Source organism: Xiphias gladius, chromosome 13 (genome assembly GCF_016859285.1).
Source record: "Xiphias gladius isolate SHS-SW01 ecotype Sanya breed wild chromosome 13, ASM1685928v1, whole genome shotgun sequence".
Lineage (NCBI taxonomy): Eukaryota > Metazoa > Chordata > Actinopteri > Istiophoriformes > Xiphiidae > Xiphias > Xiphias gladius.
Window position 1 is genome coordinate 3,468,070 of NC_053412.1, and position 16,302 is coordinate 3,484,371.

Consider the following 16,302-nt stretch of genomic DNA (forward strand, 5'->3'; position numbering starts at 1 on the left):
TTGTTCATCTTGTCATGTTCTTTTCATTGTCATACGGTTGATTTGACGCTTTAGGTTTGAATGTCTTTTTATTGTCACGACTTTGTCAGCAAATTAATTGTTTTTATTTTAAAAAAAAAAGGACAGGTTGGATGACAATTCCTGCTTCGCTGGTTTTCAGTAAAACCGGCATGTATTTATTTATGGTGTGGTGATGCACATATGACTTTTTGTTTGTTAGTCATGAAACTTAAGCTAATTTAGTTTTGTTGTATTGTATTTAAGTTGAGAGGGAGGTGTGGATGATATTTGGTATGATTCAGTGTTTCAACCAGCCAACGCGTATTCTACTCACGAGGATGCTCTAAATATTATTTGACAGCTCGAGTCATCTCATTTCCGAGCTTCAGCTGAGCTCAATCCAGTGTTGACGCATACAAAACAGCTGTTGAATGTTATTGTCCAATCACATTATCTACTGTCCAACACAGCAACATTCTGCATTTTCTTCATACGTACCACTACTGTTGTTTTATTTCCAGTAGCCTACGCCGAGTGTAAGGGAAAGGTTTTGAGGCATTTTGAGAAACACGAGACAGTCACACTCGTGTCTGTACAGTAAATACGGAGCTACCGCCAGCAGCCAGCTCACGTAACTTAGCATAAAGACTGGAAATGGGGAAACGGCTGAAGCAAATGAACAAATTTGCCAAAATGTCAAATTTTTTTCTTTTAAGTTTGGATCTTAAGCGCTTTGATGACATAAATGAGACGATGTAAATGGACCAAATGCTGTATCAAAAATACTGAACGATGCACAGCCAGTGATTATTCTGCAATAATTCTTCATTTTTGACGTGAACTCAAGTAGTAGTGCTAGCATTTATTTTTATTTTGAGTTGTCATAGCTTGTACTTCAATGGGAATGTTTGTCAAATGAACAAACTCAAATTATGCTTTTTGACAGTTAGCTAATACCTAAGAGGGCTTTACCCACATACTGTAACAGTGAAGAACATCCTCAAGGGTATTACGGCTTTTATACAACCGTCATCAGTGCATGTGTACTATTGAAATGTTTGCTCAAAACGTGGATAATCAAGGATTTGCTAATGTTTATTAGCACAGCTGGCACGCGTGCATTGGACAAATTATTGTTGTGTGATATGAATTTGATTGATAAGCAGGACTATTGAGTTGTAAGTGATGGCAGTGTGATTCCAATAACATCAATATTCATGTGTTGCTCAGTGTTTGAAAACTGTACTTACATTTGTGTATATGCCGGAGTATACTACAACTTTGAAACAAACTGCAACTAATGCAATAATAGGGTGCAATGTGCAATTATTTATTCAGTTATTTAGTTATTAGCATAGGATGCAGGAGAGCTGAGTAGCTAGTTGAAAAAAATGCTTTTTTGAAATTTTACCACTTTCCATGTGACAGCAACAGCAGGAAAAAAAAAGAATGACTAGACATGTTTTTGGTTTTTTCTGCTTTTGTTTGTGTGTATTGCAGTTTGGGGGAAAAAAAAGTGATAGAACTTTGTAACTATTTTCGATTGATTTATTTGCTATGTGCAGATCTATATTAGTTGTGAGTAAGTTTTAATTTCAAAGTGTTGGTAAGTATAAAAACAAATAAAATTTCATTTTTTTCTTTCTGTGACTTGTTTTTCTCGGGTTTCTCTTTGCTGCTTCTTACAGAAAATGACTGACTTCAGATTATTTCTACATCATCTGGGTGCACACATTAGAGCCTGATGAACCCTGAGCTGACAAGGGCCTTTGTCGAGCAAACTCCCCCCCCCCGGGGAGATTTTGATAGTTATTGAATACGGCTAATTATTGTATGGCATAGTGATTATGGTAATTAGATGATTAGCTTTGAATGGGAGTCTCATCCATCCTTTTTTAACAGATAGCCGTGCGATTTGGGTGAAATAAACATTAATATCAGATTAAAGAAAGACAATTAAACATTACAAGTGATACAATTAAGAGCTGCTGCATGCTTTTTGTTTAGAGCAGTGGTTGTCAAACTCACAGGAGTTTCGCGGAGGTTTGCAGCATAGTGAGGAATAAGTACTAATTTATTTTTAATTCGTCCTAATTGGAGAATGACTAATGATTATTATTGGAATCATAGGTTCCTTTTTCTCCAGTAGTATTTCATCAGCTGCTGTACAGACAGTTAGATAATTCATCAATAAATCAATGACAAAAGTAGTCCTCTCATCTGAGGGTCTTCCTGGGATAAAATCTTGTCAAACAAGGGGTCGACTGTCTCTGTCATTACAATGTTCCTGGATTAAACTCTTGATAATAAATGAAATCTTTCATTATATGGTCATTTTAAGCAGGTGTGTTTAGCTCTGTTTACGCTCAGTTCCTAACAATCAATCAATCATTATTTTAAAACCAACTTACAGGTAATTTCCCCGTCAAGTATCCACAGCCACAAAATAATGTATCTAGGGGCCATTTGTCACTCTGAAACCAGACACCAGCAGACAGACGGAAAGATCCAAAAGGTTTCTCCTGTCCGCAGTGAGAGACTTTTCACATCTTAATATGAGCTTGTCTGCCTTTTAACCTGCAAACTGCTTTGCCAGAGTGGACGTAAAACATCCGGACTGTAGACAGCTCCCTGGAAGCTCTCAGACAAGGGATTCCACCCCCTACCCCCTCCACGACACTATCTCTACCTATGTTAAATATGATAAATCTAAAAAAAAAAAACTTTCTTCACTTTCTTTAGATCTTCTAATACGACCTGAACCAAGCAGTTGTGAGCATTAGTCGGGCTAAAAGTTCGAAAAACAACACGGGTTTTCTGAAGGATTTTTCAGCTCAACCGCAGGAGATATTTGGGAAAATAAGTTGTTCTGTGCCTGGATCGGATCCAAGGCTGAGGAGATCCTCAAGGACAGAAAGCTGATCTCATTCTGTGGTGTCAGGCAGAGCACTGATATCATGTGTGATGAACAATACCACTGAGTTTATCTTAAGAGAACACTGACGGCACAAGAGGATGCCGGGAAATGTAAGTTCCACGCTGGTGACACTGGGAGCCCCACAGTTTTAGCGAAAACAGATTATGGTTCCTGGTTTCTGGACCGGATTCAAAAGGTAGATTAAGGATTTTTTTTTTTGGTGAGAACTTTATAGGTAGGCAGGATATAATTGTTGGCTGAGATCCAGGGCAGACCTTTGCAGTGTGTATCAGAGTTTAACAGGCTGCCCCTGCCGCTGACAGCGAGCCAGAATGAGGAATCAACTCCTGCCACCCTACAGTCATGACAAAATTTATTTACATACTATTGTTAAATAACAGAAAGGACATTCATTTATATTGAAAATAAAATACATGTCAGCGCTAAAGCCTGGAGTTTAGCAGCGAAACACAAGGAGGTGGTGAAGTCCCTTTCAAAGCAGTGGCATGGAAGGTACCGATGGTTTAAGTAGCCCCACTGGAAATTCCCATCACAAAAAAAAAAAAAAAAAAAAGGTTTGTGTCATGGCCACCAGCTTGAATTATTTCAACTATATTTGTGCGAAGTCACGGATTTTCTGGCAGTTTGGTATGATGAGCAGCTCTCAATACCAAAATAAGTATAAGCCTCGGCTGCTGCAGTTAATAAGAAGTAAGTTGTGCAAATTAGAGACGCAGCAAATTCAGAAGCTTCGCTGCTGCAACTGGGACCAAATCACCACAACGCGGTTAAGAAAATACCACGGACGTATGAAGAGGGACGGATATGACCCGGCCAGTCAGCCCCAGTGGCCAACCATGGTACTGTAAAGAAAAACCAAGAAAATCATGTCCCGTCATGAAAGAACGTGTATGCTCACGGTACTAGTTTGTGATCAAGAATGCTAAGAGAAGTTTTTAAAAAAAATCATCAGTTTTAGCTCATTAATATGCAAATTTATGACTATTCTATAAAACTCCGGAGTAAGATCAGTGGCAATGTTTTTTTCACGTCCAGCGCCAGCATTTTAAAATTTCTCACTTTGTACCGTATCTGTACACTGCTCCATGCTGCTGCACTGAAAAAACACAAACCTTGGGCAGAGCCGCAATTTGCCACAAAGCCAGATGTTGAATCAAAAAGTCTCGTTTGTTTCTATTCTAAAATGTGAACCAGGCTGCTCCGAAGCTCGACCTTCGACAAAAAGGACATCAGTTAATCAAGTGGTCTATTTAGCTGTGCACCAGACTGCTCTATCCTCGATCAATACACCTTCAATAACGGCTCAACACGGGTTTGTCCGACTGGGCTCGCACAAAACACAAAGGCATGCTCTACCCCTGTCTTGGCTCGGCATGAGAGTTGGAGCGGGTCCATGCTATCACTCAGCATTGCTGTAAGCTGCTTACAGACAACCTTCTCTATAATGCAAAGGACTGATGTCAAAGCAACGCGGGAGACGACGTGCAAACCTAAAAGTTGCCGCAAATGTCTTGCCGGTCTTGGCAGAGATATATTCTGGGCTTCTTCCTTCTCCACTGTGATCTTGGAGACGGGGGTCACGTCGCTGCCGTGTCCTCGCTTGTGAACGAGAGCGCCTGCAGAGCGCAGCGAGCGGAGTCCAATGTCAGGCGGCCTCTGCAGTGGGAAAGCATTACCGAAATGCATTGAGCGTGGCTTCGGAGAGGTCAATACGTACTGTAGGGCAGCGCTGGGCTGCTCCCAGAGAGTGACTCTGCAATGTCATCTGTCGCAAAACTAAGCAGGGGGCACAGATGGGACAGAGTGAATTTGAAGTGGAAAGGAAATTCTGTGGAGAAAAAAAAAAAAAATCATCTGTTGCGATTTACGTGAAGCATATCTCATGAATTGTGTAATGCCAGAATCACTCAGTCTATAAACGCTTACCCGACAAAGCTTCCCGTAAACTGGCTCAGCTCCATATCATTGCGATGCTGCGGAGGAATTTATTTAAAGGTGGGTTACTAGGCAGGAATTTGGCCAGGAGTCTGACAAGATGAGTGAGGATGTTAAACAAATGCCTTGGCAAGTTTCACGCGGCCTAAACAGCGGAGAATGTGAAGTAAATCTATCACCCTGGTTACCCAGGAGCAAGGGAATAAAAAAAAGAAAAACTGGTGTGAGGTTGTTTTGACATTTATGAGCGTGCCTTGTCATTTCGGATACTGTCACAATAAAGCAAACTCACGCAGGCCACAATGCTTGACTTGTCAATATAATCAATGTTTCTGCCTTTCAGCAAAATTGACAGGGCTGAACTCTGCACATGGCCGCCATTTCATCAAACGAGATGCCTCGCAAAAGCGCCGGCTGCACTCAGGTGGTCTCTGCGTGACAGCGGCACCGCCGGGAGTACCTTCGAAGGTCTTTTGTCACCGGGGGGGGGGGGGGTGCGACTGGCTCCGTACTGAAGTCCTCCATCAGGGGCAGGACGACTGTAATCAGTGTTTATGAAGAATGACAGTGTGTGACACGCAGGGCAAAACAAATCGGTCGCAGACAGAGCATGAGGAGAATAATGCAGCGGTAGGTTTGTAAAGTGGGGTTCAGGGACCTTTAGGGGGCCGTAGAGGGGCTCTTTATTCAATTTCTCTTTTATTTAATTTGGATATAGGACGGTCCTGTAATTGATTTTGCGAGTCAGAAGATTCCCTATGGACTCCAGTTTTCTACCTCAATATCAGTATCTATATGGAGATACACATATTTTGCACCAATATTTCCCCGCAGGAATATAATGAGGAAAGTCATAGTACATGGCATGGTTAAAGAGGTCATTAGCAACATACCGGCCCGTCTAAGCAAGTGCTCGGTGTGGATTTGTTTTTTGCAGCTCATGTCATAGTTGAGCCTATTTTACTGTGCATCGAACAGATAGAGACAGCAATGAAAATAGAAATCAAATTAAATGTGCAAACGTAAGTTTCCCCGTCCTACAAGCATAAAGAGGTTCAGATGTCATTCAGAGGTGCAAGTGAGCATTCAATTTGAATTTAATACATCGGCGGGTACAGTGGCGTGAGCAGATACTGTTGGTGATAGAGTACATTGCACAATGGGGCAGTACCAGAAATTCGTTTTCAGTCCGATCACATATTTTTTTTTTTAAAGCAAGCAGCCAGTTTATTAAGTCGAGTAGACGCCATGATGTCAAATGTCTATCACAAGTTACTAAAGGCCCAGACTTTTCTCACAGGTTTTCTCATTTAGCCTTTTCAGCAGCAAAAAAACGGATTACATTGAGTTGCGAGAGGAGCTATTTTCGGGCACTTCTGGTTACGCAAGTAAAAAGGACTCATTCATTTTTCCCCACGGAAAATGTCAGGTGACTCACGGTGGGAGCACGTCTATGTCTCGGATCAGCACCAAACTCTCCCACTTCAATCATCGGCGTAGCAAAATATCTGGTTCTTTCATAGGAAGCCGAAGGTGCAAGGTTATTTACATGAAACTTCCAGGGGAGAAGTCAACTAGTGGTGTGCAAAGCAGTTCTCTACAGTGTCCCAGATCAATAGGATCAGTTCATTAAAAAAAGATTCATTCACTGAATCACTCAGTGCTTGACCTGAGCTCCGACTGCATAGTCCCATGCTCTGAGCTGAAACACGGCTGAATGGGATATATTCCTCACGATCCCCGGCTCCCGGGACCGGACACGCACGGCAAACTCCATTTATAATTCTCGATACTCTAACAGTTTCCTCACTGAATATCGGAGAAGTTTTTTAAGTCTTTTTAACTGATCCACAGTTCGGCATTAATCTTGAACTCGCTGGGCCTGACTCCGGTGGTTTGAGCCGCTGACGCTCTCGACGCGCCTGCAGCGGCGAGTCTCTACGCCTTCCTCTCACACGGGCCGGCCTGACGTGTTAAGGTTGTGTTCATAAGAACGGGGGACTTGAAGGTGTGTGCACCAACGCCGGCAGCTGACTGACAAGCTCAGCCGAACTGAGAAATGAAATGGATCGTTTGAGGAAGCGATTCGGTCCAGTTCGTTCACCCCAAAAGATTTGCTCTTTCGAACGAGTCGCTTTGCGAACGCCACGACGATAAAGTTAAGCATGATCGCCAAGATGAGCCACTAACAGCAGGTTGGATGGGTTGACTTTTGAATTCTGTGTCCGTTTCGACAGACTTCAGCAGCTATGGCCCCGTGCTCCGGCAAAGTGTTTTTAATTCCCTACCGTTCTGGTTATAACCTCTGACTAGCTTCTGACCCACAGCGACAGCGATGGCGCCTGAGCCTCATGGGTACTGCAGTTTTTAGACCCGTCCGCCGTGCAAAACATGATTTTTTTTTTTTTTTTTTTCCCAGAGACAAAGCTGAAATAATTCAAACGGGTGGCCATGACATAAACCTTCATATCGTCACATTATCCGGGAGGGTTCTGTGGCTCTGTGCTAAGTGATTCTGTTTAAAGAAAAAAACTGAAATGGGAACAAAGAATGGGGGGAAAAAGAACTTCGTAACTCTACTTCATAGCTCTAGATAAAAGCAAAAAAGCCAACGTCTGCATTGTGAGAAACCGTAACCAGAAATGTTGAGTAGTTTTACCCGACAACTGCCCAAAACAACACATTGATTACAGTGCTGGAAGAAGTATCCAGGTATTTCACTTGGAGGAAACGTTTCGACATCTGCCAGATGGCGGATTTCGGTACCTCTACTTTTGTAGCTGGTCAAGTCGGAGCTCATCTCACTGACCTCATTGTTTCGCTTACAACAAAGCATAAATATTTTCACAAGCTGATGTTGTGAAGGGGAAATGTTGAACTAGGTCAAGCCCAGTGTAGTTGGGTAACGAGTACAGCAGTTTCCCTCTGGAGTAACGTGAAAGCACAAGTAGATGTTATCAGTTACACTCCGCCATCGACTGCCTGAAATGGGTAGTTGCTTTGGTATTACAGGTTACAATACGATTCTAATACAGTTGGGGGAAAAATGATATTGCCGCCAGTTGAATCAAACTGGTTGATGGTCTGTGGAAGTGACATACTGCCGGTCGAAGTCTGAGTTTCTGCTCGGGGGTCCGGCAGAGTCCCCCCCCCCCCCTAGAGAGAGTGAGCGATGGGGAAGAAACGGGACCCTCTGCGCACATCCACATCCCCACACACACACACACACACACCCCAACAGACCCACTGCTGCTGCAAAGCTGCGCCGAGAGATGGTCGCAAGCTGAGATTAAAGCGCTGGACTCCCGATGACTCCCGAACCGGCCGTTCGCCACGGAGACCCGCGTCTATTGGCAGAGGATGAAGCGACCCCCCCCCTCCGGTTATTCGTCCACGGATGTTCACGGTGAAAGAGAGGAATCTTCCCCCCGAGACCGCACGGTTTTTCTGCACCGGCCAGAGGGAAGCGACCAGGTAGGAGCCGCGTCAAATTAAAAAACTCTAAACTCTTTTAATTCCCCCCCTTTTTAAACGGACGGCAGGTGGGAGTTCAGCCGCCTCCGCAAGACGTGAAATTATGACCGGAGGAAGATTTATTCCGGTGTCAACGAGGCAGCAAGTTGATTTTTTTTTCCGTCTGTGGTTGTTTACCTTGAGATTAGTTTGTCCCCAGGTCATAATCAACACAGTCGCCGATTTGCCACTTTTTGAGAAAAATGCCCTCTTAAGTATTAATAATATTCTTAAGGGGACTTTAGTTTGTTTATTGAGGTTTTTAATGGCTGCAACTATTCATGATCAATTAATCTGTTGTTTGTTGTCTAGATTAATCAATCGATTAGATCTTGAGGTGTCTTGTTTTGTACAACCAACAGCCCAAAACACAAAAATGTTGAATTTCTTATCACAAAAGACTAAGAATGACTAAATTATTATTATTGTTGTTATTAATGTTTGCTTAAAATAATCTTAACAATTTATCCATGATCAAAATTGTCCCAAATAAGTAGATTTACAACTGCAATATTCTATTTCCTTTGCAGTGTCCCCATAATATTCCTCTAATGTTCTCACAGGGGCTCATACCGTGTGTGGTACTGGGTCTTCTACAACTCCAGTAACATTTCTATCACATTCCTGCACTGATGCAGTTTTTTCGGAGACATTTAGCTTATCAATACGGATATTATCCGAGGACTCCCGGAGAAATCGGAGACAGTCTCAGAGCAACTTGTTTGACATTCAGTATCTTAAACCAAATGCTGCTTATCAGCTGTTTTTGTGTTGTTATCTCACAGCCAATGCAGTGTCCTGTATTCATTTTAATATGCGTTCTGACCTTCACTGCTATCACATACGGCATTGTTAGTCTGATAGACTCCAGCGTATTTTTTCTTTTGAATCATAAAATCACTGTTTTCAAAAGTTCATCTTCTGTATATTAATGAGCCCATACCTTGTTTAATGGGTTTTTCATTTTCTCACAGGGACAAATCTCTAGTGAAGGGACCCAAACTAAAGAAACCTGCTATTACTATGATAATGCTGAACTTTACTAGCTCCCCTTCCAAGGGGGGAAGGAGTCTGAAGAGGGGAAATAGAGAAACTTGAGTGAATACGCACTTGTTACATTATAGGACCAGAAAAATTAACAACATAAAATTTATCCAGAGCACATGGGAGGTTAGAAGAGTTGTCAGTCATTCTTCAGATTCGCATCATGTCAGGAAGAATAATACTAAACAAAGCAATTCCTGAATGTGAAGAGTGTTTTGTGTGGACTTGACATTTTCTTACTCTCATCTTTTCAGGTTTCTTCCATCCAGCCAGGAAGGCGTTCCCTCCAACCCCGGATACGTGATTATGACTGGGCCAGTCGAAAAAATTTCCGTCCCCTTCCTCCTCAGCTGTGCTGCACTTTCACCACTCATTTAGCCAGAATGCAAACCTGCGGACACCTGCTCCGGGTTTTCTATCGTTGTTGAGGTAAAGGATGAACAGTAATGTCCAACTGAATGATAAGAGTAAAGCTTTAGTGCCCAGACTGAGGCCGTGTTCAGACGGGGTTTAGCCCATTCATCTATTTGAATGAAGCCAGCGGGGCGACGCAGCCGGGGTGCCAACACAGAGGGCTCGGGATAAAAGCGGCAGTGTCGCCAGGTAAACAAAGTTGGATCTGGCTCAACTTTTGCGACAACACAACGCGGCGTCACCCAGTAGGGCACTGCACCGACCAATACGATACACCGACCAATGCACACATCCCTGGCAGAATACTTTGTCATGTGAACAGGCTATTTCTACCGTTTCCCCTTGTAGTCGTGCTGCCGTGATTAGTTTCCAGAGTTGTAAGATCCTACTTCAGGGTATCATAAACCGCTGTGCAGTGTTTTGGTATCGGATAAGCCTTCAAATTCACTGAACTTTAAGACAAACTGGACTCCCTGGATTATATTTCATGTCTCATCAATACCTGAAGGAACATAGCCCCACCAACGCAGCCCCTTGCGTTGTTGTAACGCAGGGCTGATTTCGGTCCGAACGCCCGCTAATGGGGGCCTCTCAAAGATGTAGGTCATCCATACAACCTCCCTCCTTTGGTTCCGTTTTCTTTGTGAGAACACTGTGGCTCCTGTTGATGGTTATGACTGCACGCGCTTGCCCCAGGACCTGTCACTGCACGGACAGGAACGGCATGGTAGTACAGTGTACCTCGCGCAACTTGGAGCACATCCCGTCAAACTTACCAAAGGACACTGTCGTTCTCTTGCTTTCGTCTAACCAGATCAGACACATCCCAAAGGGAGCGTTCAGAGACCTCCACCGCCTCAGGGAGCTGGACTTATCTCACAACGTCATTGAGAGTATGGAGGTTGGTGCCTTTCACGGGATTTCAGAGGGCCTGCAGACCTTGGATCTTTCAAACAACCACCTTAGCAGCCTCCCTAAGGACACATTTGCCAAGCTCCACGCCCGCGTCCGCCTCTCCCACAACCCCTGGCACTGCGAGTGCTCTTTGCAGGAGGTGCTGAGGGAGCTGAGGCTGGACCCCGAGACAGTGAACGAGGTCAGCTGCTACACGTCTGTGCAGGAGGAGTTCGTGGGACAACAGGTGATCCAGGTCCTGGACTCGGGGATCAACTTTTGCAACTTCCACCACAAGACGACAGACGTGGCCATGTTTGTGGCCATGTTCTGCTGGTTCTCCATGGTGACGGCTTATATCATTTACTACATCAAACACAACCAGGAGGATGCCAGGAGACACATGGAGTACCTCAAATCCTTACCCAGCACCTCCCACATCAGCAAGGACTACGATACAGCCAGCAGTGTGTTCTAGTATGTCTGAAACGATTCAGCTGTACCAATGACTATGTATGAACGTGCACCGATGAGTACAGATGAAAGTGTACCAGTGAAAATGTTCACACCATATTAAGGAACACTGATAAGTGACAGCTTTGCAGCAAGTGATAAAATGTTGCTGTGATTTACACTGCAACAAGGCACAAAGACCTTAGGAGGAGGTTTAAAATTCTCATCATCATCATCATTATCATTATCAAGTACTGGCTTAAAAGTAGCAACGAACTCTTTAAAGCTGCCGAATAAAACTTTTAGCATCTTAAAAAGTCACCCGAGATGTGTGACCAGCTGGAAAACAGTTCATATGTAGGAGGGTTTTTTTCGCATCAATGGAAACAAAAGGTGGCAGATCAGTATTTTTCACTCAACTGCTACGTATAACTCACAAAAGCAGCTCTAAGGTAAACGTCGACAAAAAACCCCAAAACAGTTTTGCATGTCGTTTACGCGGTTTGAGAATTCACTGTGAATTCAACCACCAAGTGAGGCGAACCCCAGAGCCCCTTCAGCGTCAATCAGAGTTCGATGAAATGATATAAGATGAACTTTGTTCATCTCGAGGGGGGAAATCTGCTTCGTTCCAGCAGCACAGGATGTAGACGAGGGTAGTAATCGAGCATACTAAATGTAAATAATTACATCAGTGTATTTACACGAGGTGTATTATTGCACATTGTTTTCATTAAGGGTAGTATAGCACATATGTCAAGCAATGAGAGCAAAAAAAAAAATTGCGTGTGTTACAAAGAAATATTGCACATATTACTGTTCATTGGCGGTTGTGGAGCGTCTGATGTGTTGTTGGGAACAGCGCTCGTCGAACAGTCTGACGGCAGCAGGAGGAAACGACCCGCGGCGTTGCTCCTTTGAACGCCGCGGGTGGAGCAGCCAGTCGCAGAAGGACCTGACCGGTGCTGTCAGAGTCTCACGCAGGGGGTGGGAGACGCTCTCCCTCAAGGATGAAAGTTTGGCCAGCATCATTCCCTCTCTCTCTCTCTCTCTCTCACCACCGCCACTGAATCCAGGGGGCATCCCAGGACAGAGCCTGCCCTCCTGACCAATTTATTTAGTCTCTTCCTTGCTGCTCTTACGATAATGCTGCCCCAACAGGCCGCTCCCCTCCACTCAAATGAGGTGCTTGGCAAATAATATCACAGCTTCAGAGGGGGATACTTGTAGTGAACTATCTCTTCTAAGTTGTTTTTGTTAAAAGGGAGAGAGAAGTTTTATGAAGTATTGCAAAAAAGTGAAACCCGACTGAAGACTTTTGGGGGGAGCAGCAGAGAAAGGGAAACAGTAGAAGTAATATTTAGATGTATTATCTGTTAAATTCCCTGTGAAAACTAGTGTATGTTTCCCTACATGTAATAATCCATAAAGGATCTAGGCCAGTAGTGGAGATACTGTATGGTGGCAGTGAACCTTTCTGCTACTCCTACATCTTCCATATATGGTAGAATTGCAACCAGTGATTACATTTTTTTTCACGCTTCAACACTTCCCTTTAACACCTCGCTTAATTTTTTGCTTCAAAAGGTAATATCTTGGAGCAAAAATACTCAATTCCTGTCACAGAAAACCTCCTTTAGCTGAGCTTGTCTCAGATATTGATATTGAAATAAATGATGTTACATGCTTTTGTAAATTGCTCTCAATTAACATTTCTCAAGTGTAAGGTAGTAGAAAGTAGTTTTGTGAACCTCCTACGTTCAGATTTACAAATATTGTGAATAAGAAAGGACTACAAAATAGGCAGAACAACACAAAGTCTTATTTTAGCACAATTTAGTCATGTTGAACAACATAATAGGAAAAACTTTGACACCTATGCAGACTAATACTGTTGGTATCATCAACAATGTGCGCACTCACTCAATCTGAATTCCTTCTTCCAAGTCGGACGTTGGTGCAGGTGAAAACAAACATGCTGCAGCAGTTTCAGCTCAGCTCTCTGCAGATAGATCACTCGCTTCCTGCCGCGACTGACACCTGACATCAATTTGGACAATTGGAGCCATTTCACAAGTTTCCGACCAAATGAAGAACAAATATCAACTGAATTACCAGAAAATGAATGTGTCTATATCCACTACTGTTAGAATTAGAAAAATTAGGAACTGGGTGCATCAAGATAATTCTCCAGTCTGGTGCCATTAAACTATTGCAGAAGAAGAGGACGCAACTCAAACAAACTAAAACGACGTTGAAAACATGATGGAAATATGACACTGTTTGTTTCATGTGTTAATTTGAGGAACAATAAAGTCTCCTCATCAGTCCACACAGATCTGATGTTTCTGCTGCTATTTTTCGTCTCGTCAGTGGAAGCTCGAGTGATCTTCATGTCACATGCGTCATTATTTATTCGCTATGTCTGTTTCTGTAGCACTTTGTTCTTATCGATACACCATCTCTCCCACCTCAGCCAAGCACGAGAACATTTTTGTTATAGTTTCCACTCCACTTTTTTTTATGCACAGATTAAAAATGTGAATGAAAACAGGGTGAATGGAAACACTCTTACAGTTCAAAAATGTCCCCCGAATTAACAACAGGACACATGTTTTCTAATTTGATGCACCGATCGCTAGGACATCATTTGCCAGTGCCTTTGAAAAAGTGCAACACATATCACTGTTGGAAAATAAAACGTTTTTTGATCCAGCGGCGCTTTGGTTAAGGTTTGGTTTTATTTAGGCACAAAAATGACTGGTTAAGCAAGACTTATATTCCTTCTGAACTCCATGTGGACGGTCCGATAGTGACAGAACGATAAAACATTCATTTTACTTAATTACAATAATGGCTACTGCAGCTTCGTGTAAATTCGACTCAATTTTCCAGTGGCTGTATTTACAGTACACTGAGCTCCTGCCCTTTCATGGGTCTGTGAGCTTCCCATCCTTTTGCTCAGTAAGTCAGTTACAGCTTTCTTGCTGCGTCTTATCACAACAAAGTGCTGCATTCATTTCTATCGTTCCTTGCAGGACAATCGAATAAAACAAAACTCCATTTTCTCCCTCGGGAAAACTAGAAATGGTAGGTATCAGTGAACCGATGAATCTGTGTTTGTTTGGGAGGAGAAAGGGAGATTTGAATCCTATATTGTATTCTGTTTTTTTCTTTTATGGTCGTTGTTGTCACAGCCTCGAGCCAATAAATATGCCACGCAACCTTTAAACCTCATACACCGACCTGTATCAACGCATCTGCAGCCGTAACACTTTCCTCACAGTGAGATCCTGTTATTTATTCCTCCAGATTACTGTGAAAAATACCCACAGCTCCAAATATGGAAGCCATGTATCTTCAGCTGCAAAGATCTGCATGAGACAGAATATTAATATGTGTCTTGCAACCCAAAAATAGTTTCATCCTGCTAGCAGTTCAGATCTATAAATCTAATGAGCTTTTGTAGAGGGTATTACAACGGGTGCTCATTTAGTATCTTACTACAGTGTCCGTTTATATAATCTTGAATGACTTGATTCATCTGTTTATTCTTTTTTCAATGTGGAGCACTTAATATATTTTGTATATTACCTAATGCCGACCTTGTAGTCAGTAAAACTCAACCTATCCCTCCTGTCAGACGGTCACAACATCAATTAGAGTCAGCATGACTTTGTCTTACCAGTCCCGAGGGCTGTGGCGCACGCCATAATGAATTGAATATTATTAATTAGCTGGATACAGTTGAGGTCAGTGTGTCTCTCTAAGTTTAAGTTCAGAGTGGCACTTCATTAGCGTTATAGCTAAATCAGGAGAAAATATTCCACGTCTGCAGAGTAGAACAGCGTCCTTCAGTATTTCAGGGTGCTCCAGTCCGTCACTGTATCTTAATTTCTTCTTACATTCTTCAATCCTCTTTTTTACTCCTAAACATCAGTGTATACAGACTACCCGCAGGCTACCCTGTGTCTTCACTCATTATCAACGACCTTCAGTAGAACAGAACATGTCTAGAGGTGAATGGGTATGCATTGTGGTTTTAGTTTCTCTCTTTTCACTGTCTACAGCCAGTCAGGTTTAGGGTTCTCTCAATGTGAATGAATTCTTGAGTGTCTGATGCATTAACGCACTGACCAAGTGGAATGGAGACACTGGATCCCGTGTGACCAAGTGGCCGTAAGGACTAGGTATCCTACAAAGGGTACGACTTATGATCATCATCAATCTCTCTCCGCTGCCTCACACATGCAAAATGCATCTACTGTTGTTTGTTTCTGGAACATATTTTCCCTGGTTTGTCTAGTGTCACAGAGGTTTTAAATAAGCCATCTGTGTAAAAGCAAAATTCACTCAACCCTGCATCAGAGAAATGGATGCTTGAATGCTATCATATTGAAAAGCTACCACTGGAATTAGCATGTTCAACTCTCTAGGTAAGTCTGCCTCATTGACTGCAGTAGCTCTCTCCTACTTGTCAGCTGACCCATTGGACCGTTACCAAAATGTAACAGGGCTCTCTATGAGACCTGGGAGCTTAATGGACAAGGCACCTGGCTTCAGAGCAGAAGTTTGAAGGTTTGAGTATAATTTTAGTTAGCTAATTCCCCTTCACAGATGCCAGCCTGGAAGGTGGTCACTAAGTAAACATGCAAAATAGATCCAGTGTTGTCTGTTATGTTGTTAAGTCCTGTTTCATTCTAGAGTAAATTTTGTTGAGGGGCTTCATGAGCACACCAGTTAGCCCAGATGATTAGAGTGTTGTGCTAATTACAACATAGTGATGGGTTCAGTCCAGTGGCTCTCACATGACCACGTGGCCTAATGGACAAGGCGTCTGACTTCGGATCAGAAGATTGAGGGTTCGAGTCCCTTCGTGGTTGGAATTCGCAATCTACCCTACATATGTCTGGATGTAAGGTGCTAGTTGGAACCTTTATAGAGGAAAAAACACTCCTGATTTAGTCTGGCGTGTTAATGCAAACTGTGAGAGAATGGTCTCTATTTTACTCCACAGAAACAACTATATTGACGAATACCACTACCTCTCACATGCCGAGCTAGCTCTCTATCCTTTGAACTAATTCCTCTCTACAGACACCACCGTGGTA

At 42.9% G+C, this 16,302-nt stretch overlaps 1 protein-coding gene and 1 non-coding gene across 2 annotated transcripts; both read left to right on the forward strand.

The window, feature by feature from the left end:
• The first annotated feature begins 10,424 nt into the window (after positions 1-10,424).
• On the forward strand, positions 10,425-11,216 carry LOC120798278 (leucine-rich repeat-containing protein 3-like). Its single transcript, XM_040142460.1, has one exon. It carries the CDS (start codon positions 10,425-10,427, stop codon positions 11,214-11,216), a length of 792 nt encoding a protein of 263 aa, XP_039998394.1.
• Positions 11,217-16,001: 4,785 nt separating this feature from the next.
• trnar-ucg lies at positions 16,002-16,074 on the forward strand. The gene has a single exon. It is a non-coding gene; the product is annotated as a tRNA-Arg (tRNA).
• The last annotated feature ends 228 nt before the right edge of the window (positions 16,075-16,302 follow it).

Coding starts and splice junctions, on each gene's coding strand:
- LOC120798278 (XM_040142460.1), top strand. CDS start 10,425: ATGGGGGCCTCTCAAAGATGTAGGTCATCCATACAACCTCCCTCCTTT.